General features: G+C 32.7%; 2 protein-coding genes and 1 long non-coding RNA gene across 3 annotated transcripts; all 3 read left to right on the forward strand.

The window, feature by feature from the left end:
• Positions 1–1,583: 1,583 nt before the first annotated feature.
• LOC128166078 (kinesin-like protein KIF2A) lies at positions 1,584–26,881 on the forward strand. The gene is made up of 21 exons (XM_052830979.1): positions 1,584–1,767; positions 3,471–3,565; positions 3,670–3,756; positions 5,310–5,358; positions 5,525–5,635; positions 6,814–6,961; positions 8,604–8,707; positions 8,881–9,043; positions 9,532–9,622; positions 9,974–10,040; positions 10,182–10,270; positions 10,527–10,744; positions 11,091–11,137; positions 11,259–11,347; positions 11,774–11,884; positions 12,006–12,073; positions 12,424–12,550; positions 23,168–23,269; positions 23,570–23,642; positions 24,000–24,062; positions 24,433–26,881. The coding sequence occupies exons 1-21, from the start codon at positions 1,713–1,715 to the stop codon at positions 24,507–24,509; spliced, it is 2,034 nt and encodes a 677-aa protein (XP_052686939.1). The 5' UTR covers positions 1,584–1,712; the 3' UTR covers positions 24,510–26,881.
• LOC128166080 (uncharacterized) lies at positions 16,485–19,136 on the forward strand. Its single transcript, XR_008241106.1, has 4 exons — positions 16,485–16,948; positions 17,117–17,221; positions 17,476–17,547; positions 18,547–19,136. It is a non-coding gene; the product is annotated as an uncharacterized LOC128166080 (long non-coding RNA).
• On the forward strand, positions 19,775–22,226 carry LOC128166079 (uncharacterized). The gene is made up of 2 exons (XM_052830980.1): positions 19,775–20,573; positions 21,283–22,226. The coding sequence occupies exons 1-2, from the start codon at positions 19,788–19,790 to the stop codon at positions 22,003–22,005; spliced, it is 1,509 nt and encodes a 502-aa protein (XP_052686940.1). The 5' UTR covers positions 19,775–19,787; the 3' UTR covers positions 22,006–22,226.
• Positions 26,882–27,181: the final 300 nt, after the last annotated feature.

Below are 27,181 nucleotides of genomic sequence, written 5' to 3' on the forward strand. Positions count from 1 at the left end.
CCAGAAATGCGCTAAAAATTGTTGTATGCTAAGATGTCGTCTACAATTAAATGTATCGATCTTTATCCCCCCCCCCCCCCCCCATTTAATATACAAGAATGGGATGCATTTGCATTGAATGTTCGACAAATCGACTCTATTTAACGTACATTCAGAGAAAAAAAAATAAGTGTCAATAATATTAATGACTATATTAATTGTTACTAGTGACTAGCATGTGTTTAGCTATTTCAAAAATCCAAAGGTGGAAAAATAATCCTCCTTTTTTTTTTTTTTTTTTTTTTTTTTGATGACGCAGTGCACAAAAAAGTAAACCTGGAAGTACTGGCTGATTTAAACTGAGGCAAATTGTGTGGGGACCGTTCTTTTGAAAAATTTGTTAAATGAATAGATTGAATTTCATAATTGGAAAATTCATTACTTGCAAGTAATGTGGTAAGTGACACCTTCACGATGTGTTGTAATATTAATCGAAATAAACAATAAATTTAAGTATAGTTTTTTAAATAGTTTCTTTCCCATCATCGACATACTAGCTACAGCGTAGCGCTGTGGGTGAGTGGGTTCACTTCAAACCTATATATCATGGGTTCGAATCTCGTTGAGGACGATAAACATTTTGATTTTAACATTCCAAAATTTTCTAAAACGTATTTTTTGGTGGAATACTGTTAAAGAAAATTCTAAACCGGTGAAAGTATTTCAATTATAATATATTTTAATCCACATTAATATTGACAGATGTTCCTTACCACCTTAAGGGGATGGGAGGGTGGCTTTGAATTTCTCTCAGGTTGGGATACATAAATCCTATTAGTTAATTTTCCCCTTTATTTATTTGACTTATTTTTGCATTAAAGCGAATTCTATCACTTATATATGCCTTTAATGAAATATGTATATTTATTTATCATTCCAAAATGATATTTAGGAAATTTTCTTCAACTCAGAAATGAAAAGTCCCCGATGATGTTTGGGCCTTGGGACTTAGGAACGATAACTCTTATCTGAGGAACTTTCATCATACCAAATAAAATTTAAAATATTTTTTTTTTTATTATTTGCAATGATTTTCATTCAATTTTATTATGTCACATTTATTAAAATACAATTTCTTATAACATCAAGCAGCTTTTTCAGATGATTTGTGAACAGAGTAAGAAAATATGAAAAATTATGTTTTGGGGAAATACTAAAAAAAAATGCAATAATAACATTTTTGAATTTTAAGAGGTGTTATATTTTTTAAGATGTCTTAAGAAAATATCCATCATATGACAAAAAATTTTCTCTCAATTTGTTAATAGTTAACTTTTTAAAAATTATTAAAAACAAAAACACGGACAAATATTAAAGAATTCTTTTAAAATACCAATAGTATCCCTATCATCATTTTAATATTTGATAAGTATATGTTTTGTGGTCTTCTTTTGAAAATTGAAATAAATTGTGGGTGTATAGAGCCACCTTAAGTTTTAGATTGATTTTACGCGAATTTCAAAGGATAAAAGAAAGACAACCCTTGTGTGTCAATAGATCTACATCGAGTTCAGCAAAACGTTTTAACATCCTGCGCATGCGTACATCTGGTTTGAAATTCGTAAACGGATTGATGAATTAATGACATGTGAACCCGAGAAAGAGTAAAAGTTTTCGTACTTCTTTGAAATCTTTACGAATTAAACCATCGGTGGTAAATTTTTAAAGGCATCATGGATTTGGGAAGCCTTAAAGTTGGTGTCAATGTCGACATTCAACGAACTGATGGTAAGTATTAACCAGTCGGCGCCGTTGCTAACTCGATTTAAAACGGGGCAGACGAAATAAAATTGGGTTCGTTTCAAAATTGCATGACTAAGTTGATCGGAATTTAATGAAACTTGATTAAATAGTTGCAATTCAATTAAGGGGTGTTTGGAAAAAGTACTTTTGTGAAGTAAATAAACAACTACGATGTCCTAAATTTTGAATTCTTTAAAAGTTTCGAAACTTAATTTCTTGAAAAGTGATTGTAATCTATATGGAAATTTAATATTAAAGGACATGTTAGGTTATCATTATTTTTTTCATGATTTTTAGGAAAAGAGGTTATTATAATGATGAAATTTGTGTCAAGTAATGTGCAGTCGTAGTAACAACTAAAGAAAGCTTGAAATATGAGACTGATAAGTTTTATACTGTATTGTCATAAGTTCCTTTTTCCAATCTGTGATAATATATCATGAATGAAGTTTATGTCCTGGGAATCCACTCAGCCATCAAGCCACAAGTGACCTTTAAAAAACCTAGTTTCTCACAACTTGTTGTGATAGTATGTTTAGACATAAAATTGTCAAAACAGAACTATCTTTGAAAGTTAAATTGGTTTTAACCAAAAAGAGAGAACTTGTTTGAATTAGGATAATCCAAAGCTCTATTTCTGTTGTTCCTCCCTGATATCTTCATTGTGTAAAAGTTACATATGATTGCTTTTTGCAAATAAAAATGTACATATAGTACAAGTAATACAGAATATTTTGAGGGTAACACCACAGATCAAACCTTGTTTGTTTCTTCAGTCATGTAAATAGAATGCATACATGTACCAAAGTTAGTGTCACAACTCTATATTAGTATATATACCAGTGTATCGTTATTGCTTTTTTCTGAATGTTAGTTCTCCAATATTAATGTATATATTTTTTTGTTCTTACTTCTTGATGTCCTACCCTGTAATAGCTAGATCATGTTATTATGTAAAATTTTAGAAGGAGGCACAGGGAGTAAAGCAACCGAGCCCCTTCTTAATCGCAAAAGTTTTACTAAATGCGATGTAACTGACATAAACTACTTTTTCATTAGCTGATCAAAAGTTCTGAGTCACTCAAATACTATCTCCCTTGTTCTCAACTCTCCAAGCTGTCAATCAAAATGTTGAGGTCGCTCTGAACTTGGAGAAATTTATAATTATGAAGAGCACCTGTTTACTGATTAGCAACTGCTGGTAGATGAAAATTTTAAAAAGTTGGCCAAGTTCTAATTACCAGTTTTAAACCTTTCTCCCAATTAGATTTGTAAACTGAACAAGATACACAGACTCTTGCTTTCAGACTTTTTATAGTCAATGTCTTGTAAAGTTCAAGGCCATTTATTTCAATTCAAGGTCAAAACTAGTAAAATGGTTAAGTATAAAATAACTTATCCATGTGACTATGATATAAACTGTTCAACAAGCTTAGTTCACTTGATTTTTGTAAGTAAAATGTGGTAAGGTTCTATCAATATGTATTACATGCAAGATGAACACATAGAAGATTCTTTCATGTATCTACGCATCACAAATAAGTCATTGTGTTAATTGAAATAATAGAATAGTACTAGTTTGAAATCATTGAATACAAGCGTGAAAGCGATCAATGTGTACAAATTATTATTATTTCAAAGCTGCTTTTAAGCATAATGCATACAAATGTCTCTATTTTATTATATAGGTCGCATTCATTCAGCTGTTATTAGTGGACTAAATCCTGAAGCAAGAAGTGTAACAGTAGAGTGGTTTGAGAAAGGAGAAACCAAGGGGAAAGAGGTATTTCATTATAGTTTTGACTAAAATGGATACTAAATACATTTAGTTTACTTCATTGCATTTAAAATATTAACTCTAAACTCCCCTTCTATGTATTTTTATAGATTGAAGTAGAGGCCATCTTCTCTTTGAATCCTGACTTTGCTCCAGCACAGCCTCCTCCAAGCAACCGAGAAATCCAGTCTTCAAAGGTTGGTCAATATAAATATACGAATATTTTAATAAAATGTCCATTTTAAGTCTTTCAATGAGCACTTATGATTTGATGGATTGGTCCTTCATTATTATTTTTTTTTAAATGCAGCTAAAGAGCTTGTTTTTTTAGTATTAAATTCTGTTAAGTCTTTGCCTTCTGATTTGTGAATCAGTTTGGACCATTAGTCCAAAGTAAAATCTTTGATAGGGTAGAAACCCTTTAAATGGAAAATGATGTCTTATTAGATAAAAAGTTTTATGCTAGTCCTATATAATGACACTGCATGGGAAGTAGGTTTGAGTGAAGTGAAGCTCACCGACTTCACTACCGTAATCCGTTGAATATAATACGCACTTTTTTCCCAGCATTTTTTACCTTCAGAAAGGGGTGCGTATTATACATCCCTATAGGATTTGGGCATATTTTTTCCTAGCTGAAGCACAGGGTATCATACTGCCGTATTACCTATGCTGTTCACAGACAGAACCGATACCCCGCTATACATCGTAATATTCCTTCATTATCACATATATATTACTATGTAACCCCTTTAGGAAATCATTGTTATAGCATGTAATTAAAGAAAATGTACACTTTAAGTCTGTTAATAAATAAACTGTTTCAAAATGGCCTTTAAAAATTAATTTGAACTGCCTATTCTTTATCTCCGTGTACGCCGCCATTACAGCTGTTATTAATAGAATGCGGACTTGGATGGCCACGTGCTATTTGACGCCGATCTTTGAAAACAGCTTACACATCATTTGGCTCATTTTTAACCATTTTCATTTAATGCTAATTAATTTATTGCAAATAATTATGAATATAAATGATTCTATAACCTATTCCGTTAATTGAAGCCATTGAAACAGTTGTGGTTCCCCACCGCTAACGATTGACACCTTGGGTATCTCAGACACCCCCTTAGGCTATGTGTACTATACACAACACAACTATTTGTGCATATATTTTATTATGTTCCAGGCCTCTAATTGATCACTTTGATCGGAGTCATTTAAGAATTTAATTACATGTAGGTCCGTTATCTCCATACCTGTGCATCGTCCGTTTTTCACTTCACAGGGATTGTAATGACTAAACAATTATATCACGCTTGTTAAAAGTAGTTGATTTTATTTACGGTAGAATATTTAATACTAGGTCTATTAAAAACATTGATTACGAAATAAAGATATTACCGCGATGTATTAGTTACAATAAATCCGTATCTAAGAAAATATTGTGTTTTTCTTATTTCCGGTAGCGTATTCCCGCGATGAAGTTGAGCGTGCACACAAAGTAAAACTGCTTTGTTGATACTTAGGATTACCGTTTGGTCAATTTTTTTGATGCGTATTATACATCCCAACAAGCCTTTTTTCACCATTTTCAGGCCCAAAGTGGGGGGTGCGTATTGTACACTACTGCGTATTATATTCACCGGATTACGGTAAATGAAAGTTTTGTTTTTGTACTGCTTCGAAGCCTTTGCCATTTCGAAGATAACAATTTTGTATGTAAAATTAAATTTTTTTCTTATCATTTTAGAGTAGTAGAATTCCTAATGCAGGCGATGGTCCTAAAGCTGTTCGAAAAGGTACAACTCTTACATTCAACTATTCTTCAAAATAACAATAAATTGATTTCAAATGATCTCTAAAAAGATTTATTCTTGTTTTATAAGATGAAGACGGGAAAAAAAGTGATGAAAATATTACAATATATCTGCTATCCTCTAGCTGTTAACTTCATTTTCATTCCAGCACCATCCTCTGCTAAGTCACGTCAAAGCTATGCAGCAAATTCCAGATCGTCAGTAGCAAACCAGAATGGCCATGCTGAACCCAAGGTGGACCCCAAAGCAGCACCGGGTGGTAGGTTATGTTTACTAGAACCAGAAATCTATGGTTTTTTATTATAATTTAAAGTGATTAAAGGGAAACCCCTTAAAATTCAAACTTCTATTGCATTTGTTAAAATGTTTAGTTTGTTACACTGGATTACATGTACAGGTAACTCTCAATAGCTCGAAGTCCATGGGACCAAGGATAAACTTCGAGGTTTCAAGAGTTCGAGTTTTCAAGAGTTAGGAACTCTCCGGGTTGACCGACGGGTTTTAAAATTAGTCTTACCGGATGATATGATTAAGCCATTTATTTAGTGCTAACCTTACGCACGTGCTTAAACAACGTTTTCTTTTCAGTAAAATATAGAGAACTGGGTGTTTTTTAAACTAAATACAAACAATTATTGAATAAATTCATCATAATTATTTATTTTATGCACAATATTAATACCAGATTGTTCAGTACTACTGGACTTCAAGACGATCGACATGTCATAAATGTGATAAAATTCTGAGTATACCATCCATTGTTCCCACTGTACGGGTCCTTCCCCAGCTGTAACTTGTTCAGCAATAATCATTATAATGACAATGATGCTGTTTAGCATAATTTTTACAGTTTTATAATTCTAAAATTTGACAATGGCTTGATATTATCGTTTCGTCTCAATTAATTTCTCAATTCATTGGGTCTCCAAATTATTGTAAAACAGTTGGTGTTAATTATAGATTGGGTATTGGTATGGTCAATCATCAAACAATTATCACCTTGTAGGACAAATGTCGCATGAATAAACAACCTCTGACACGGGTCCCGCGTCTAACGCCTGGGGCCATTTAAATGACCAAGTAGGTGTTAATTAGGTATAGCTCTTTGATAACACGGCGACTTCGAGGTATCGAGAGTAAGAAACTATAGTTTATGAACAACGGGACTGCAGTTTTACTTCGAGAAATCAAGGGTTTCGAGAGATCAAGAGTTCGAGAAATCAAGAGTAAATTTGCTTAGTTATATAGGGGAAAAAATCGGGACCCTAGACTCACTTCGAGCGATCGAGAACTTCGAGCGATCGAAGTTCGAGCCATCGAGAGTTACCTGTATCTTCATCATTGGAAAGACTTCACAAAGGTATTTTTTTAATTTTCATGTGTTTAATATGATCCACTTGTCTAGATTTAAAATGTTTGGGTACTTGATTTTTCCAGCTCGAAGAAAGTCTAACTGTGTAAAAGAAGTGGAGAAAATTCAACAGAAGCGAGACGAGAGACGAGCCAAACATTTAGCAATCAAGGAACAAAACGAACAGCATTTTGACACAGCAGATCCAAACTGGGAGTTCCAGGCCATGATCAAGTGAGTTTGCCTTCTTGTTTAACATGTTCAAATAGGTGTGTCACTACTTGTCAAGGCATTGCACTTGTGTTCTCGGGATACACAATGCTAAAGAAGCACAATGCAATGGGAAGAGTGTCGTCAGATTCAATTGTTGTCTGTTGTCACCATATGTTATTCTAAATAATTTAAATTTTTTAATAGGTTATTTAAAAGCAATTTTTGTGTGCAGTGGTAGTAAATGTGAAAGTTGTTGAATTGAAGTTCTTACTAGTAGCTGCAGAGTCATAGGTTCATTAATAGCCAATTTGGGAATATAATTTGTAAATATTTTCATACCAAAAAAAATTACTGAGATATTTTACAACTGATTTACCACTCAACTTGCCTCAAACATTTTCCTGAACACCCTAATGATATCTAAAGTAAAATGTGTCAGGAATTTATTCCTAGATTAGGCGGAAACCATGCACAGCTTTTTGTGCACAATAAATATTCAATCTTTTATGCGCAATAAATATACAGTTTTTATGCGCAATAAATATAGATGGATCTGTTACTCCACAGATTGTCAACCTAAATTTTCCGTGGAGCAATAGTTCTGCAGCCAAGTCCTTACATACATGTATGTACAGTTTGTCAACTTCTGTGGTGTAGGTTAATGCAATCTCTTCAAAGATTAAAAAAAAAAAAAATCTATATTTTGTAAAATGTGGTATAAAATCATGAATTTTGGCACAAATAATCTATATAAACTGACATTTTCCAGGTGTAGAACAATATGATTTGATATCCATCTCAGAAATGTTGAAATAAATTGAACTATCAATTTATTATTCATGAAGTAACAAAGTGTGTTGAGATAAGATTAAAGAATTTTGTTTGAATAAAGATTAATTTGTGATAACCGTTTTATTTTTGAATTTGTAAACAAGCCACTCAAATGAAAAGATGGCCCACATTTATTAGTATAATATATATACAAGGAAGTACTTGCTTTACAATATTAAGTTCAGATGGAAATCAATTGAAACACATGGCGATAACTAAGATCATATATTCCATTAAATTGCTGGACCCAGATATGGGTTATTAATTATTTATTGATTATTGATTGGACAAGGAGCCACCCTCACTTCCTTAATCAATAGCATGTAATATTGCTACAGTGGAGAGGAGTATTGACAGTTCTGCTCTTGGCCAGACCAAGGACTCCTTTGATTAATTAATACCTATACAGAGATTGCATGTATATATATTGAAATAATTGTTATAGATATATCTAACTGTACCGTGCATAAACTGTATGATTTCTTTGTATAATTTCTGTCTGTATTGAAAATGATATGCAATAATACAAAGGAAACTCTATTATACAGTAAAACACAGCTATAACAAACCCGCTTATAATGAATTGATGCTTACAGCGAAGTGATTTTAGTTCCCCATGACTTTGTTACGTGTTGTAAACTTGACGGATATAACGAATTACGCATATAATGAAGTAAAATTGAACTTCCCTGGGACTTTGTTATAAGCGTGTTTTACTGTAGTATGCATTTGAATATTTAATGTTTACACTTTGTATTCATTAATTACATATCTTGTTATTTGTTATGAAAAAAATTCCTTAAAATTGATTTTTTATCTTCATATTTTACAGAGAATACAGAGCCGGCCTGGAATTTCGACCCTTGACCTCTTCCGACCCCATTGTCAATCATCAAATCTGTGTATGTGTCAGGAAACGTCCACTAAACAAAAAAGGTCAGTAATGAGTGTTTTTCTGATAAAAATCTTTTTATTTGGTGAACAGTGTCATGTAAAAACTTCTTTATTTGGTAATGAAAACAGCTTTGAATGAAAATGTGAGTGGAAAAGAATTTATTTGATTTGAATAATTGAATGTCTACTTGAAGAGTTCTTTTTTTATTTTTCAGAGCTCACAAAAAAGGATGTTGATGTGTTAACCATTCCAAACAAGGAATGTACCATTGTACATGAACCCAAACTTAAAGTGGACTTAACCAAGTACTTAGAAAACCAAACCTTCCGATTCGACTATGCATTTGATGAGAACTCCACAAATGAAATGGTTTACAGGTATTGATTGAAAACTCTTTTAATCCCCCCCCCCCCCCCCCCCCCCCCCCCTATACAGTTGGAATACTAAATAGTTACTTTATGAACTAGTGAAAAACATGTACATGAGTATATGAGGTGTTGCAGAGTTTGTTCCAAACAAAGCATAAGATCTGCATTTATAGCATTAGTGTACTTCTGCAGTACTTGTGCTTACAGACTTGTACCCTAATAAATGAAATGAAAATAATTATTATTTTTAGAACTCCCAACAAATAATTTTAATAAAAATTAATAATTGATACAAATTCTGATTTGAACTAATTTATCATCTTAAGAGTGTGTGCTGACCTTTCCATCTACAACAGTTGCTGCACATAATTACTCTCTAGCCATAATAAAACTTTGTAATTAAATGTGACTGGATTCATTTTAGACCATAATTAGTGCACAGTGATTTGTCACACTCACTATATTTTGATATTCATATCCTCCCTTACTCATTATAGGTACACAGCTAAGCCTCTTGTAGAGTGTATCTTTGAAGGAGGCATGGCAACATGTTTTGCCTATGGCCAGACAGGAAGTGGAAAGACACACGTGAGTCTACCTCAGTACTAATATTGATGTAACAGTAAGACTATTAGTCTGCCCTTCTCTCTGGTACATACTCCTATGTACATTTCAATAATAATTAAAACGGTTTCACTTTTCATATCAAATGATTTTATCGTCATCTTTCCAGTTTTAATTTTGGTTTGCTCTTTGGTCAAAAATAATTTGCATGAATGCATTGCGTGCATGAATTAGTAGCAAACAATTGAATATACATGTATATAGCATTGTTTGTGATGCTCTTTTCCAAAATTTAGAATTCTAGATTAATGTATACTGGTGTAAATTTCAACAATAAGTAAACAATTTTTTTATATCATTCCTTTGATGTTTCAGACAATGGGAGGAGACTTCTCATCTAAAGGCCAGCAAGACTGTGCAAAAGGAATTTACTGCTTAGCTGGTAAGTAATTACCTCTTGTTTTACAAACGAATTTGGATCAATTGTGTTAAAAACCCTTATGATTTTATGTACATATTTATAGTCATAAACTTTATTTATAACACATAGAACATAAATCGGCACTTTTGAAATTCTTTCCAGCTCGAGATGTTTTTAGACTCCTAAATACAAAATATAAGAAGTTGGAGTTACAAGTTGGTGCAAGCTTTTTCGAAATTTACAGTGGAAAGGTGAGATACTTGTACATTTATGAGTGCATTAGTTTTGAAAAATTCATTCAGTTTTAAATTTTGCTAGCAAATGAAAAAATACAATATACATGTAGATTTGTTTTTAATGTGCGTATACATTATCAAGAAAATCCCTGCACAGCAATTAAATTATAGTTTGTTTTATCACACATTGCTTGTATATTACTAAAATACAAATTCAGATAAATTTGTTTTTTGGTCTATTGATTCCTTCAATTATCCGTTGGGTTTGCAGGTATTTGATTTGCTCAACAAAAAAATCAAACTGCGTGTGCTAGAAGATCACAAAGGCCAGGTGAATGTGGTTGGACTTAAGGAAGAGCAGATAGACAGTGCGGACGATGTGTTACGACTCATCCAGCACGGAAACAACGTTCGGACGTCAGGGCAGACCTCAGCCAATCAGCACTCTTCTCGTTCACATGCTGTGTTTCAGATCATCATTCGCAGAAAGTCAGTCTACATGCTATTTGATCAATTTAATATATACATAAAAGTTTAATAGACATGGCTGATATTTTTCTTAGTCAGTTAAATGATTGTTCATGGACATGTGAATTAATGTCAAGACCTAGTAAATGAAAGGAGCTTACAGATTTTTGAAATTTGAAATATGAATTCTTTCAATGGTGCTTCATAACAATGGTGGTTTTGTAAGTTGTACTTGGGCTAAGTTTTAAGATAAACACAGTTAAAAGTCACTGTCATATCAATGAAATATGAAGAAAACCAGCTACAAATCTTAAAGGGTTTTTGTTTATGACAAATGCAATATATTCATATACCAATTTTATTCCAGGAACACGAACAAACTACATGGAAAGTTTTCACTAATAGATCTTGCAGGTATGTTTACTTCAGAAATATCATTAGAGATAAGTGTATTTTCCTCAATCATTAAAAATCATTGAAAAGATATCAATCACAGAGTTTAAGGTGTTCTTATTTAACCTAAATTTCCCCGTAGGTAATGAGCGAGGAGCTGATACCTCAAGTTCTGACAGACAGACAAGAATGGAGGGAGCAGAAATTAATAAAAGTCTCCTAGCTCTCAAGGTATACACTTTCACTTTGAATCATTACTAGTTAGTTTTATGATGCATAGGGTTCCAACAGTTTATATTTCTTTGATCAGTAGAAAGATTTACAGCCTTCAGTACTTGATTTATGTAAAAATCATGCACAGTGCTTTTTGACAGTAATTCAATGCTTGGTAAAAATAGCAATTGTGCCTCACATTAGTTTAATGTAAAATTCATTAAAAAAAATTATATGTGAATTTCACATAAATTTCATACAAAAAATTACCTGTGAATTTCACATGAAGCTTCTTGTGAAATTCATGTGAAGCTTTTTTGGTGAATTTAACATGATAAGGCTTATTGGCATTGAATGAATGAATTTACAAACTTGAATATGTACTTGATATTTGACAAAGTGATGCACAGTGCTTATGACAGTGATTATTTGCTCCACCAACAGGAGTGTATTCGTGCTCTCAGCAGACGAGGGGAGTACCAGCCATTCAGAGCCAGCAAGCTGACGCAGGTTCTCAGGGACTCGTTCATCGGTGACAATTCTCGGACTTGTATGGTAAGTGACTTGTTTCTCCTGTCTTGTCAGCATTATAAATCACTGTATAAGTGTAATATATATGTTACATAGACAACCGTATACTATATTTAGTGTTTATGGTTCTTGTTACCATTGACAGATTGCGATGGTATCACCTGGGATGACGTGTTGTGAGCATACCCTGAACACGCTACGATATGCCGACAGGTATGCATGTGCAGAGAAACTGTTTATCTGAAACATGAACAAACATATTTCTAAAGCTGTGAAAGAAATCAATAATGTTGAATCATTAAGATTCATGGTGGCTCAATTTTCGTGGTATTTATTAGTATCATTCCCCCACGAATTTACATCCTCGATGAAAACAAATTTTGAAAGAGTTAGTTACATTCCCACGCATAAGCAAAAAACCCACAATCTACAAAAATTGGTCCCCACAAATTTACACGATTCCACAGTAATATGTTTATGAAATGGACATTATTTTTGTTCTTTAAAACATACTAACATGTACATGAATCTCTGAATGACACCAAAAGCTTGTTGCCTTGCAGAGTGAAGGAGCTTGGTCCAGGGGGACCGGTAGAAGGGAAGCCAGCAGAAATAGCCCTGCCAAACAACATCAACTTTGGAGCCATGTCGCCACAGAACAGTGATCTAGCCAAACTCAAAACCTCCAATGTAAGAACCGGCATCAATTAATTTCAACAATATTAATCTATAAACACTGGTCAGAGTGAAAAGACTTTGATTCTTAAAGGGACTTAGACACAATTTGACTTAAAATTTTCAAATTTTATTTTTCCCTTTACTATGTTTATATTGATAAATATAGAAGTTTATAATATCATGTCAAAATTTGAAAGTCAAATATCAAATAATAGGCAAGATACGGAGTTCATAATTCTTTGTTTTGTAAACAAAGCTCAAATATTGTCATTTTTTACATATGTGTTGTATTGGCGACAGTTTCAATCAAATGTAACTTTCTTTTGTTGATAATGGTATTTATGAGATACTGAGTTAGTTTGAATTGTTTTTTACATGCCATTTTGTCCAAGAAATGGTTATTCTCTACATTACATATTTTGTAAACAACTATAAGACTCGAGCTTTGTTTACATAACAACCAATTCTTACCTCTGTATCTCGTTTGTAACTTGACTTTAACATTCAATATTTTGGTCAATCATTTAAAATGCACCAGTAAACCAGTTTATACATAAAAAATAAAAATAATTTTTGTGTCCAAGTCCCTTTAACAGTGCGTCTACGAGAGAGTCAGGCAGATTCCAAAAATGTCAATTTCTGGAGTTTTAATAATTGTTATCATTTGTCTCAAAAATCCAAGAGGGGTTGCCAACAATGAAGAAAATTGATATTAAAGTTTGTTTATTTGGTTTGTATTCTAAGGCCATGGTACCATAATTTCTTGATGTAAGGCGGCGTGAAATCTAATACAACTTAAATGGGTTCCATATATGTGCCTAAGAATTTTGCCATAATTCAAAACATTTCATAGATAACATGAACATTTATTGATTACACTGTAATTAGGGGCCTAATTGATTGCAAAATATCAAAATTCCGATGTAATCTGTTGTCATGACAACCCAATAAATGTAACTGGTAACTGGCCAGAATTAATGTCTACCATTGCGAAAATAATCTCAATATAAAAAAGGGTTTGGACGCCCCATTTCAAATTTTCAATAAATATTTAGAAAAAATGATTGTTAAAAAATGTAGAATTAAAATTTTATGTTTGGGTTTTAAGGGATTATGAAATACTTCTAATTTTAGTGGAGGTGACTAGATAAATTTAGATAATTTAATACAAAAAATCCAAAAATTTAAGTTAAAATTAGTTTTCTGAGATATTATAATGCATAAATGGTTAGAAAAATTAAAATAAACAAATACGTTGCTCAATGTCTTCTAAATTTCGTATCATATGGTGGAAAACAGAGTTTAGATTAATTTCCCTTTGCTTCACCTCTGGTTATCTCCCCTTTTATTGCTCTCCCCAAAGGAGGTAGAAAATTTGTACCAGTGGAGGGAAATAATGGCTTCTCCTGGCAGGAGCTCAGGCAGCCCTTCTACTATCTGTGACTTTGCTAGGTCATACAGACATAGACCATGTGAAGGTTTGACAGAGAGTATTTCTTCCTTGACTGATGATATATTTCAACACTTAAAACGATGTCAAGCATCAACACGACATCAGACAAGAATCCCAGAAGGACTTCTGCTACTGTTTCGCAGTGGCATATTTGTTGTTTCAAAGGATGTTCTTCAATTAAATGTATGCAGAAGTCACAGGAATAGTCTTTGTACTCACTGGTACAAAGACTCTCGGTGCTGTATGCACCCTCTACATCCACCAAATCATAGGGAGAAGCCAGACAGAGGATTAACATGCACGATGGCTAAAGAAATATGGATGCACGAGAGAGTTGTTGTGCCTGTTGGAGCTGGTAAGTCTTACGGTAAAGTTAATAAAGTATCTTATCTTTTATTCTAAATTCATAAACAAAATGATGTGAATGGGAGAGGGGCGACATGTCATTGAATATTAATTAAATGTGTGACATACAGTTGCCAGCTGGTTACAGGCCTATAACAGGTCAAGTACAATCACTAGATTTAGCTACATAGCTTGATTTAGCTACATAGCTTTATTACTTTCCTGAAGTAGGATATTATTTACACTTAGGTGCCAAAAGTATGTCAATTTTTTTCTTTTCACTATATATTTCATTGAAAACCAACTTTTTTCAAAGACTCATTTAAAAATAACTCCTTGACCGATTTTAAAAAGACTTGGATTGATAAATTTAAATCTTCTTTGACATTTTTGCATCATATTTAATTATTTTTCCCACCTTCAGTTCTTGAGATTTGATGTTTACAATCCAAAGTAAGATTTTACGGCTCTAATATTGCAAAGGATATATAGTAGAGCACTTGAAAAATATCTTCGTGTTGTGTTTGAAATATGAAATTTTGCATATGAGTTCTCAAAAAACTATTTCATTTTATGTCAAAAAAGTGCAAATTGAATCTACTTTAATCAATAAAAATTTCATCAAAATTTGATTAAAATTAATATAAAAAACCTTTTAAACATAAGCCTTGTTTTCAAATGAAATATATAGTAAAAAAAGAAAAGTTGACATACTTTTGGCACGTGAGTGTAGCTACTTAATCATACTTGTCATAATTAAATGGGCATTTGTACTAAAAGTATCTGAAACAATTCATAAAAAAACACTCTTTAAAATGTTGCTCTTTTTGCACAAATGCAGTCAAGTTCTCAAAGTTTTGGGGCTATATACATGTATGTACAACTCTTTATGTGTTACCAAACAGTTAGTTTTTAAATGGAATAACAACAGGTCCAGCACAATCTCCTGATTAAGCTATATAGCTTGAAAAAGCTATATAGCTTAATAAAGCTATTCCGTATAGCTTGATTTAGCTATTCTGTCAAACAGTTTTCATAAATAAGGATTTTTTTCAGCATGTGAACAAAATCGCACTTTATTGCAGTGATAGTTTTCAACTTTGAACTGTTCTGTAAACAATGTATGTAAAGATAACCCATCAATATGTGTCTCTTTTAGAGACTTTGCATTCAAAGGTCCGAAAGTTTTGGGGCAACTGATTCATGACAGTTACTTCTTGTGTGTATATATAAAGAAGGTATGGTAATCAAGATAATTGATTGGTATTAATTCAACATAATCTTACCCACGCCTCAAACACTAGAAATGCATGTTTTCCTTAAAACTGCATAAGGTGGCTCACTACACCGTGAAATATTTTCTCAAATCAGCAGAAAATTACTTAATTATAATAAATATCATAATGGATAAGAAGATATTTAATTCAAATAGGCAAAAAATGTGCAATTTTTGATGAAAAATTACATTTTCAAAAATTTAATTTAGTAAACATGAGCAAAAGCTCCAGGCGGATTTGAACTCATGATCTGCGGTTCAGAAGCCCATAACTTTAACCTCTGAGTTGAACTACCATGCTATACAACCCAACTGAACGATATAAACAGTTAACAAAACATTTAATTAGCGATCTTGTGACGTAGTGTCTTAAAAAGTACAAGTCTAGGTGTAGTGAGGTATCTTTAAAGCAGTGATGTTTTAACTATTTTTGCTCAAAGTTGCATTTATTTAACTACAAAGTAAAGAAATAGGTTGACAGTTCCTTGGGACTTTTCGTCTGTTTTATATTTATATAAAAAGCTAAATTGCATAAAGGTAGCTAAATAAACCTACTTCAGGTAGGTTAATAAAATTATGTACGTAAATCTAGCTACATAGCTAAATCTAGTGATTGTACCAGACCTGTATAACTTTAGGAAAAAAATTTGTATAACTTTAAGAAAAAAAAGAAATTATTATGTACATTAAGACAAATGACAGGATTTAATAGTTTAATTACCGGTAAATGTATTTACAGTTTGAATTACATGATTATAAGATATTTTTATTAATCTATTAATGAAGTAATACCTTGTACAGAACTAAACATTCCCTTGTTTCCCTTGTACACTGGCTAAATATTCTTTTTTTTTAATCTCAGTGTCATCTCCTCTACCATAGTACATGTATTATATATATGGACCTTTTGAATTTCTCAATAGAATATGTTCATTAATAATTTGTACACACAGTGCTTAGAATTAAATTCAATGATAAATACATCGGGATCGGCATACTTATTCTTAAAAAACTTGAGCTTTGTAAATAATTGATGATGCATTAAGTATGGTATGCAGGTCCTGTTGTATTATGAGGTCTGTACAGCAGACTGAGCCTTCATGTGCACTCGCCAAATTTTGCATTGCACTTTTGCAGGTATGAGAATTTAGACGAGTGCTTGCGAGCACTTGACTTGTTCTGCTGATCATGCCACACGTTGCAATTTGTACATGTATTAAAATTTTTTTTTGAATGAAATTTAATAACTGATTAAAATTTTCAGGTATATGCAGAAGATGTTCAGAAAGACACAAGACAACCTATACCACAAAAGTAAACATTGAAAGTGATGTGGGTGAGTTCATTTTTTGTAAACTTTCCATGATAAAAAATTGGATAGCAGGTTTTATCTCCTTATATAACATTAATTTGTGCATATGTGCACCTTATATATTATATGTATTAGCACTAATACTGATCATTGATTCATCATTAGCATTGATACTGATTTGATTCATTTTAGGAGATTTTTTGAAGCTTGCTGCACATTTACAAGCTAGTGATGATGAAATTTTAAACAGTTTGCCAGATACATGTATATCAGAAGCAGATGAAGTTACTGTTGGAGGTAAATTCTTTTGCCATAAACAGCTCTTAATAAAGTAGAATCAGCAGAATTGTCTAAATACAAAATATGATGGAACATGGTCTAGAGTCATTGTTCAAAATGTATGAGGTGGTTCCATGGTAGGCACCCCCCTTGAATTAAAAAGTGCTTATATATCCTCTCTTATGAAGTTAGCCCTATCTTTTTTATTGCATTGCTCAATTAGGAAACTTTATAATCACACCACATATAATTACATCTTGTTTATTTTGTAGGTACAGGTAATGAAATACTGGATCAAGCACAACATGCTCAAGAAGACAATAGTTCTTTGCATGATATATCAGGTAATATTTTGTTTCGCATTAGCTACGTTTACAGCATTATGCATTGTCGGAATGAATTTTAACATATTTTATGCCCCTTGAAGAATGGAAGGCATACTGTATGCAGGGTTATTTTCCACCCATTTTATTTCGCCCTTTTATACTTGTAAAAGAATTTGCCCAAACTCAGTTGTCTAAAAGAAATATATCTGAATTGTTTCAATTCACACAGTTTTGAATTTTGCTAACTGACAACAAGAGCAGAAGGGGCGAAAATAAAACGGGGGCGAATAGTTCTCTCTATACAGTATTCTTTGCTGCTGTTGGTCCATTGGTCTGTCTGTCTTTTCACTTTGCAGTTATTATCTCTGCAAAGGTTGCAAATACATGTATTGAAATGAAATTTGATATACAGATTTTTCAATTTTTAGTTTCTGGTCATTATCTCTGCAAAGTTTGGTACAGTAAAACACGGTTATAAAGAACACGCTTATAATGAATTGACGCTTACAGCGAAGTGAATTTCATTCCCCAAGTCTCTATTTCATGTTGTAAACTTGACGGATATAACGAATTACGCTTTTAACGAAGTTAAATTGGCCGTCCCTGAGAATTTGTTATAAGCATGTTTTACTGTATACTGATTTACAATCAGACAATTTTTGACAGAGTCATGCCCATGTCCATGGAAATGAGGGGAGGGGGCATAAATGTTTTATAAAGATCTCTTGTTTAAAAGTGTATGATGTATAGCATAACTTTGGTTACAAGTGTGACATGACATTATAAATGGTAAACTGTAAGATGGATTAAAAAATTACAAACTTGTAGATGAATGAATATCTCTCTCTCTCTCTCTCTCGTGAACTATTGTTTCTGATGTTGGCAAATTGGTTTATATATATAAATATACTTTTCTGTTCTAAATGTATATGTGTAGACATGCATCTTCATAATGACCATTCATAACGGTAACAATATTACAAGTATTTACTGATCATTTTTATTTAATTCTTACAGAACAATCTAGTCAGCTCTCAGAATTTTCGTCCACTCAGTCCTCTCATGGAACTGATAACTGGCTACCACCAACATACGATCGGGATAAGTTGAACAGAAGCATGGAAATTCTCTCTGAAGGCAAATTTACTCCAATGCGATTTACCTTAAACACACCATTGGAAGATGTTCAACAGTCTACAAAGGATTATGTGACTCGAAAAGCCAAAGAAGTAATTCACTATGCTTTAGAATGCATTGCACCACAGCAGGAGGAAGAATTAATGCAACTGGTGTGTAGAAAATACTTCAAGGCGGAGTCGGATGGTATTGATATTATACCTGATGCTTTAACAGAAGCTCTTATCAAAGCCTACAATGATGCTAATGGACATCAATGCCAAATCCAAATACTCTCCCTGTTTGTAAACAATTTTTCAAAGACTGAACTTTGTAAAATGGTGCATGGCCTAACAAAGTATAAAATTGACTGTGCAAGAAAATACGCTTCCTTGAATGGACCAGGTCAGATTATTGATCCTCCAAAGGTTACCCGTGTTAGACTTTCGAGATGTCAAATACAGCATTTTATTGAATTTTTGTACAGTCCATCAATTTGTTAAGTGGTTGGATATGGTTCCAAGACTCTTCATTTATCATCTGGATTACAAATAAAAATTCCAAAAATGATTCGAACAATGATTGCCTCAAGAATTATCAATGCCTATGAAGTGCCCTGCACAGACAATGAGATAAAAATGCCATCTAGGGCAACGTTGTACAAGATCATAAAAGTATGCTCGGCCTCACAGAGGAAATCTTTGAAAGGTCTTGACAGTTATACAACAGATGGAATGGAAGCAATGGATTTGCTCCAGAAGATACTACACAGACTGCAAGAAAACGGACTTTCAAGAGACAAAACGAAAGAGTTATCAGAAAAGCTTCTGGATATAAACCAGCACCTGAAATTTGATTTGAAAATGCATCTCGCACAGTCCAGTACTTGTATCGACCACTGCCTAACATATGCATTGTCTGATGAAAAGACAGCAGAATTTACATCGGATTGTGATCATCTCCACAATCAGAACTGCATAAACTGTAGAAGTATTCCAAAAGTTATGGATGGAATTGCAAGTTGTTTATCAGCGGCTAATCTAGCAACTGATCTGCAGAAGGAATTGGCACATGATTTTGAACAGTCAAGAAAAAACATACATGAATGGAAGGCTCATATTGTACGAGCTGTGAACCAGGATATGAGTAAAAGCAACATCATTGAAAACTTAAAGAGTAACCAAGCACTGCTGATAATGGATTGGGCAATGAAATTCCTGCCTCAAAGTTTTCGGGAATCGCAGCAAAACTGGTTTGGGAAACAGGGTTTGAGTTGGCATGTTGCATGTGCAGTTTTTCTAGATCATAGTGCCAATGTAGAGAATCAGGAGAACAAATTTCACCTCGTGTCATTTGTACACGTATTACAAGGAGGAAGTCAAGGTTGGATCTCAGTAGCTATGATTCTTCAAGATGTTCTAGAAAAACTGAAATGCCTTAATCAGCATCTTTCCGAAGTTTATTTAAAATCCGACAATGCAGGATGCTATCACAGCATGCCACTTATGTCCTACATTTGGAAGAATTATGACTTGCTACAGCTCAAAGTAAAAGAGTATAATTTCAGTGAAGTTCAGAGTGGCAAAGATCTGTGTGATTCAAGAACTGGTACATGTCGCATGCATATTTTAAAGTATGCAAATGAAGGTAACAATGTGGAAAATGCACATCAACTGAAAAAAGCCTTGGAGAGTTATGGGGGAGTTAAGAACACATTCATTTCACTGGTTGATATCAATACAGAAAATCCTCCTGTATTGTCAGGAAACATTAAAAACTTCAAGATTAGTCAGATGAACAATTTTGTGTTTGAAGAAGAAGGCATCAGAGTGTTTAAAGCTTATGGTGTTGGTCATGGACACTTGATCCCCAAGAGCACTCTTGAAAAGATATCAAGTAACTTTGCCTTTGATGAGACCAGAATTGAGGTATATACATGTAGTTTTAGACTGTGTATTATAACTTCTTTTGGTGCATGTTAATTTGATGAAAGTTCAGTGATCATGAGCATTAAATTTGCCTAAATGAGAATACTGAGTAATTTAATTCTGGTTGTAATGTGACATTTGATTGGATAGAAAAAATTAGTTACATTTGTATAACCTGGCTTGCACGTCACAAGACTTTTCACGATACCCCAATTTCAAAAATGTACTAATCTGCTTGACGTAACGTTTGACTTTGAACAGATTAATATCATTTTTAAAAGTAAAATGTACTCAATTTGTACATCAAATCACAGAAAATTGAATTACAAGGAATGAACTCAGTGTCCACCCAAGTTATACTCGTATAAACTGGCATGGAGCAATTTACGCTTTTTATACCTATTTATCGCAGATGCTTGAAATTTTAACACACTTTTTGTTTGTGCATGACATATTGTGGGATATATTTTTGTACCATTCGGATGCCAATTTTTTGTTAAATGTCGACTGCTTATTATGCATATTCACATCAGAGCCGGGGTATCACTAGTGAGCGTTGACCCACAGATACCTTGTTATCGGCTTTGCGGATCGTGGATTATAAAGCGTAAACTGCCCCAACTCAGGTTATACTCTCATAACTTGGGTAGACATTGAGTTAATTTCTTTATTATATACATGTATAATTTATAATTTTTTTTTTTTGAAGGTCATAGAAGATTCTACAACCATGCCAGCGACACATTTACAAGCAGCACAGTTGAGGCTACCGTTTGGATCTTCAGATGCTGAAGACAGTGGAGACCTGAGCTGCACTGAACCAGGCTGTATTCAAACCTTCAGGAAACCATCTACTTTAGAAAAGCACCTTGCTGTTGGAAATCATTTATACCACAGTTTAAATGGAAGTGCCGATGTTGCCATGGAGTTGTGGGCAGAAAAGTGTTCGGATTCTGTGTTTTATAACCAGTCTCACCTCATCCAATCTTCATTGATTTCAAGTAAAGACAATCAGGTACATACCTGTGTATCAAATTTGAAAACAGGATGGGCTCTGAAGTTGGACAGAAAATTTGTTAGATTTTCATTGGGTGTAAAAAAGTTCGTGAAAGACATTTTTGATGATGGTGAAAAAACTGGAAAAAAGGCAAACCCTGTGTCTGTTTCATTACAAATTCGTAATGAACGGGATGAATATGGCAACCACATATTCAGTCCAAATGACTGGATTTCCTCTCAGCAAGTTCGCAGTCTCTTTGCCCAGTTTCAGATAAAACTGACTAAAGAGAGCACAGACAGAGAGAAGAGACCAAAGTTAGAACTCACTCTTAAATCTGAGGAGGATGAAGATTTAAATGAGGTTATTAGTGATCTGAATGCCATGGAGGCATTCAACACAGTTAATTCTGTTACTGATATATGTCAGCTATGATTTCTATGTGAGCATAATTTACTTGGTAGGCATTTCATCTTGATTTTCACATACCGAGTATGCTAGAAAAAATGCATTTAATCGATGTGTAGGTGCATCAAGATTGTCAAAAGTAAACTTTCAAGTAGAATATAGTAACTACTGTATGAAATATTTTTTTTCATGTAAAAAAACCATGAATAGAAATTTATGTAAATTTATGCAGTTTTTGAGGTTTGAGAATCATATGTATGACTTGGAATTCTAAGTTAAACACTGTCCTAGTACACAGAATTGATTTTATATTTAAAATGCAAATCAGCTGGTAACATTACATGTACATGCACTATATATATTTGACCATTCATTGTAATGTAATGAAACTGTTTACATTTTAGGAAATGCTAATTTTAATGTATTTAAAAAAAAAGATGAAAATCATTAGTTATAGGTGATTGCATTAAAATTGTTTAGAAAAACATGTTACTAAGGGAGATAACTCACTTTTAAAAGTTGCAAAAAATGCAAGTTATAGAAATTCACGCAGTGTGAGAAATATTCAGAACCCGATTATTACCTTATGTGAAAAGATTAAGAAGTTACTTGTTTTTATTTTGACCCATAACATTTTAGTTTTAAAGCGTCCAAACCCAATTTTAAATTTACTTAAATTTTAGCAATTTTTCAATAATTTTGGTTTTTTATACACAAGAGTTATTTCCCTTGATCAAAAAATTATGTGGGGTTATTTTTGAAAAAAATTTAATGTGTCAAAATAAAATTAAATATTTATATTTTCAATTATTTTAACAGTTGTTGTTTTATTTTTATGCTTAGGGTATCAAAATGTCAAATGAAAATGTCAGTTTTTCATAAAAATCAATGCTTCATTGTAGTGAAATTGTAATCAATATGGCAACCCCCTTCAATAGGGCTAAAAAATTAAAATTTTCAAAAAAGTGTTTTATAGTAACAATTTGCTTAACTTTAAATGTCTTCTGTGAAAATTTCATTGAAATGTGGTTTACTCCATGTATTACCCCCTGCCTGACTCTCTCATAGACGCACAGTTAAGAAGATAAATTTAATGTGTAGCATTCTATACCTGTATTACATGTATAAAGGTCCTTCATATTAACTGAGACTGATATGAGTAACACATGATTTTGTCCTTTGTTTACAGCAAGATGAGATCCCTGACGAGCTGCTGACATTCCATGAAGCTGTCAATCACATCCAGGAGATGGAGGAGGATATCATTGACGACCACAAATCTCTCATAGAGGTCTGTCTGGGTTTTATGTACATTGAGCATTAGGGAGGGGTGTGAATGCTTAAAAAATATCAATAGTATGTAATACACTGTCTGTCTGTCAATGAAATCATAGTATAGTACATTGAGGTAATTAATTTTCTGTGTAAAGAAACTTAACATTTATTTTATATGAAATAGGAATGAGAAACATTTTCTTACTGATTGATTGACACAGTGCTACATCCTTTCTCATTCCCATTTCACTCCATCTTGTGTATTTGAGCAATCCATTGCATGTGAATGTTTGACATATTCCATTTCTTTCTACAGAATACACAGAAATGGCTGATTGAAGACAAGAAACTGGCCAAGAATTCAGATGAAGCTGATTATGATGTAGAAGGTAATCAAATGTTACTGGGAATTTTTGACCCCACAACTTCTTATTGTACATTTGTATATGTTCCTTAGATATGAATTAATACTTCTAGTCTTTTTAACAACTTTTGTCTTTTGCTTCTGTTGGCAATTACCGGTATGTTTCAAACTTATCATAACACTAACATTCGGAATTCTTAAAACATTAATATATAGATACAGTAGATTTAGTATGGCAGTTAGCTCTATTGCCAGAGAAAATACATTGTATTGAGAAAAATGTCAAAACTGTGGATGAATGGCTTTTCTCACATTAAATTCCATAAAGCTAAGCTGTTCGTTTGTTTTGTATGATAAGTTAGAATTTCATCTTTTATTGTAGCATATGCTAAACAGCTGGATAACCTTTTAGCAAAGAAAATCCAAACACTGACCAAGTTACGAGGTAAGTCGGAGCACAATGTCATTTACTTCCGTATTATATTTTGTCATTGCTATCACTATGTATTTTAATGTCAATCTAAATTTGATTAACAGTATATTCAATTGCTGTCTGGCAGGACTTTAGACTTGCTTTTTCCCTCGTAGCCAGTAAAAATAAAGTTTTAAAATACAGAAGAAGACTGAATTTGTCAGAAATTGATGCATATCCAACATTTGTTGTGGGTTAACTAGTTTGAGTTATCAAACTTTGAATTGAATGTTAATAAAACCAGATTAAATCGGACAGTTTTGATCCACATAAAACCAGAAAACAAGAGTAAAATTGAGTGCTGATGATGAATAATTGCATGAAATCCCTCTTCTCTTTTCAGAAAAAGTAGCCAATTTTCGAAAAGAAATTCAAGAAGAAGAAACTTTGAGCAAAAATATCAAGAGCAAGAAGAAGTGAACAAACCAAACTCTCAAAATCTGAGCTCACACATCAATCTAATGAAACCACCATCTGGATCTGGACAAGTTCCGTTTGATTACTCCTGAGGAGTGCCGAGTATGCATGCCTGCTATCTGTGATATTTTTGTGTTTATATTTTGCTTCCTTGGAGAGATTAGCCCACTCATACTCTTTATGCAGAGTGATACCATTGACAACAAGCTTAGACTGTGATCACAGAAAAAAAAATAGCCTTGTAGACCAGACTCCATATAGGTTTATCGTCTCTGAACACTTCTTCCTCCCATCTCTCTCTCTTTCTCTCGCTCTCCTTCACGTAGTTCTAATTCTAGTCTTCTGTGGGTATACACATGTACATGATAACTAGTATATAACTGATGAACTTGCCAGTTGTTGTTTGGTCAGTGTTGTGTCCATTTTGTTGAATGAATTTCATGAATGAAAGGGTCACTTATCCATATTTGTTCTTACTTCATTGAAATCCAGACTGATGTATATCATCTCTATTGTAGAGCATTTGTCGATTTTCGTAGGGCATTTTTATAGAATTAAAAAAAAAATAATCAAGAGGTTTAAACAGAGAGGTTCATAGAAAACTCACTAGTCATACATGCAGGTTATATTGAATTCATTCATACATACATGTATTTTAATCAGATACGGAGAGAGAGAGTTTTGTTTTTATTTGGCAGATTTTCTAAATGAAATGCTAATAGGTTCATGACCCTATAATATTGTTTTTCTTTGACTTATTTTAGTTTTATATTGCACATCCTACCATGAGCAACTTTTAATATACAGTTCAAGTATTTCTTTGTGTTTTTCTAGAGGCTTTATTAATCAGTGCCAGAATTTATCATGACTCATGCACTAAAAAGAAAGAAACAATGAATGGTCAGAATACATGTTCATTTAACCACTGTTTCTGTATCCTCCTCTGTTGTGGCGTGTGATTTTTGTCGGCAAGCAATCTTGTAAAACTAACCAGACAGAAAAACTAACTTTGGATTTATTTTGTGTTTTAAAATAAAAAGTTCATGGTTTTAATACATGTGCAATAATAAAAATGTATAATTTTTTTTCCTGCTCCTGTCCTTTTAATGTATTAAACCATAACATTTTGTTGCATGGAGAATGAGGCTGTATGAATATTCATGGATGCAAATTTGGTTGTGTTTTCTGTTGTTTTCTTTAATGTGATTAATTAGCATCCCATCTCACTCATCCTTCACAGAGGCTTTGTTGATATTGTTTTGTGCAGAGACATCATTTTTGTAATCGAGTACAAACAGGAGCTGTTTATTTTATTCTGAAAAAAAAAACCCAATATTTTTCACGTTTTTGTTTGTCTGTAAATATGTACATTTATTTAAAAACTATGAGCTGTTCATTTATGTTATATATTCTTCCATATGTATATAATTCACTTGTATTGTAAATGAAGTGTACTTTTTCATGACAATGTCCATGTTATTACATGTTCTAATTATTAAAGGTAATGAATATGTATTTAATGAATATTTATGGCTTAAAGAGTTGTATTATTTTGAATACAAAAAAACCCCTCAGTTGTTTTAATATTGTATATTCAGCATTATAATTTGTTAACATGGTAGTTATAGAAGAGGTTAGTGGGGTGTTAATCCTTTTGATATAAAACTTTGGCTGTGTACCCACTGTTTATTTATATTTTCATAACAAATAGGAGTAGGAAAAAATATTTAATTATAGTATATAAACCTTCATGTGATAAGAAAAAATAGATATTTCTTTTTCTAACAATAGATTTTGTTACTTTTAGATAGAGGGTTTGTAATTGTTTTTTTTTTTTCCTTTTTAATTTTGTGAAATCTTTCAAAATGATTTTCATGTATTATGCTACATAGAGAACATGATATCGAAAAGAGGTTCATTCATGTAACATTCCAGTACATTTACAGAATTTAGAAATGGTAAGAACACGAACATGTAGTTGTTCAAGGTTTTCCTTTTCCCTTAAAACTGCTGAGTTGTCTCATCTTTTTATTTTTGTATGGTAATTTATTTTATTGATCAAGAAATCTGGTTCCTTCCTTTTCTCAGACTTATGGAATAATGTAAACAATTTTAATATACAAATTCTGCTTTGTATAATTACCACCACACAAAAGTATTTGATATTGTGCATACAGCATCTTTGTTTTGTTAGAAGAAAAAGTGATGCATGACAGATAAGAGAGTATTATTTAGGTGTGCAAATAGTTCTCGTACTTGACACTGTAATTGAAAGATGAGTTGAAGAGCTTGTTGAGTTTCTTATTCAACTCTAGAATCTTTGACTGCTTTGAAAACTTAAGGTCACATTAATGAATAAAGATATGAAACAAGAACTGTCTTATTTATGCATTTCTATCTAGAAGTGGAAAAATAACTTGGGAGAGAAAATTATCAGTAGTTATATTGTTCTCATACCTTAAACTTGTATCTACAAATTGGATTATGTGTAATTTCTGTGCAGATGAGTAATTTCAGGTTTCCTCTCGATTGAAAACATGAATGGAGAAAGAAGCAGACAATGATCGATATTCGAGACATCATGTCATAGGAGAAAAGGGTTAACTTACTGGTTCATAAGTTCCAGTGGTTGTCGCAAATGCATCTGAGATGTGAACAGTGATCATTTTCAGGTC

This window comes from Crassostrea angulata, chromosome 10 (genome assembly GCF_025612915.1).
Source record: "Crassostrea angulata isolate pt1a10 chromosome 10, ASM2561291v2, whole genome shotgun sequence".
Lineage (NCBI taxonomy): Eukaryota > Metazoa > Mollusca > Bivalvia > Ostreida > Ostreidae > Magallana > Magallana angulata.

Bases quoted from the DNA above. Each gene is read 5' to 3' on its own strand.
- LOC128166078 (XM_052830979.1), top strand. From the start codon at position 1,713: ATGGATTTGGGAAGCCTTAAAGTTGGTGTCAATGTCGACATTCAACGA. The intron at 3,566-3,669 runs GTATTTCATTAT...GTATTTTTATAG, and splicing joins GAGAAACCAAGGGGAAAGAG to ATTGAAGTAGAGGCCATCTT. The intron at 11,885-12,005 runs GTAAGTGACTTG...TACCATTGACAG, and splicing joins ACAATTCTCGGACTTGTATG to ATTGCGATGGTATCACCTGG.
- LOC128166079 (XM_052830980.1), top strand. From the start codon at position 19,788: ATGAGTAAAAGCAACATCATTGAAAACTTAAAGAGTAACCAAGCACTG. The intron at 20,574-21,282 runs GTATATACATGT...TTTTTTTTGAAG, and splicing joins TTGATGAGACCAGAATTGAG to GTCATAGAAGATTCTACAAC.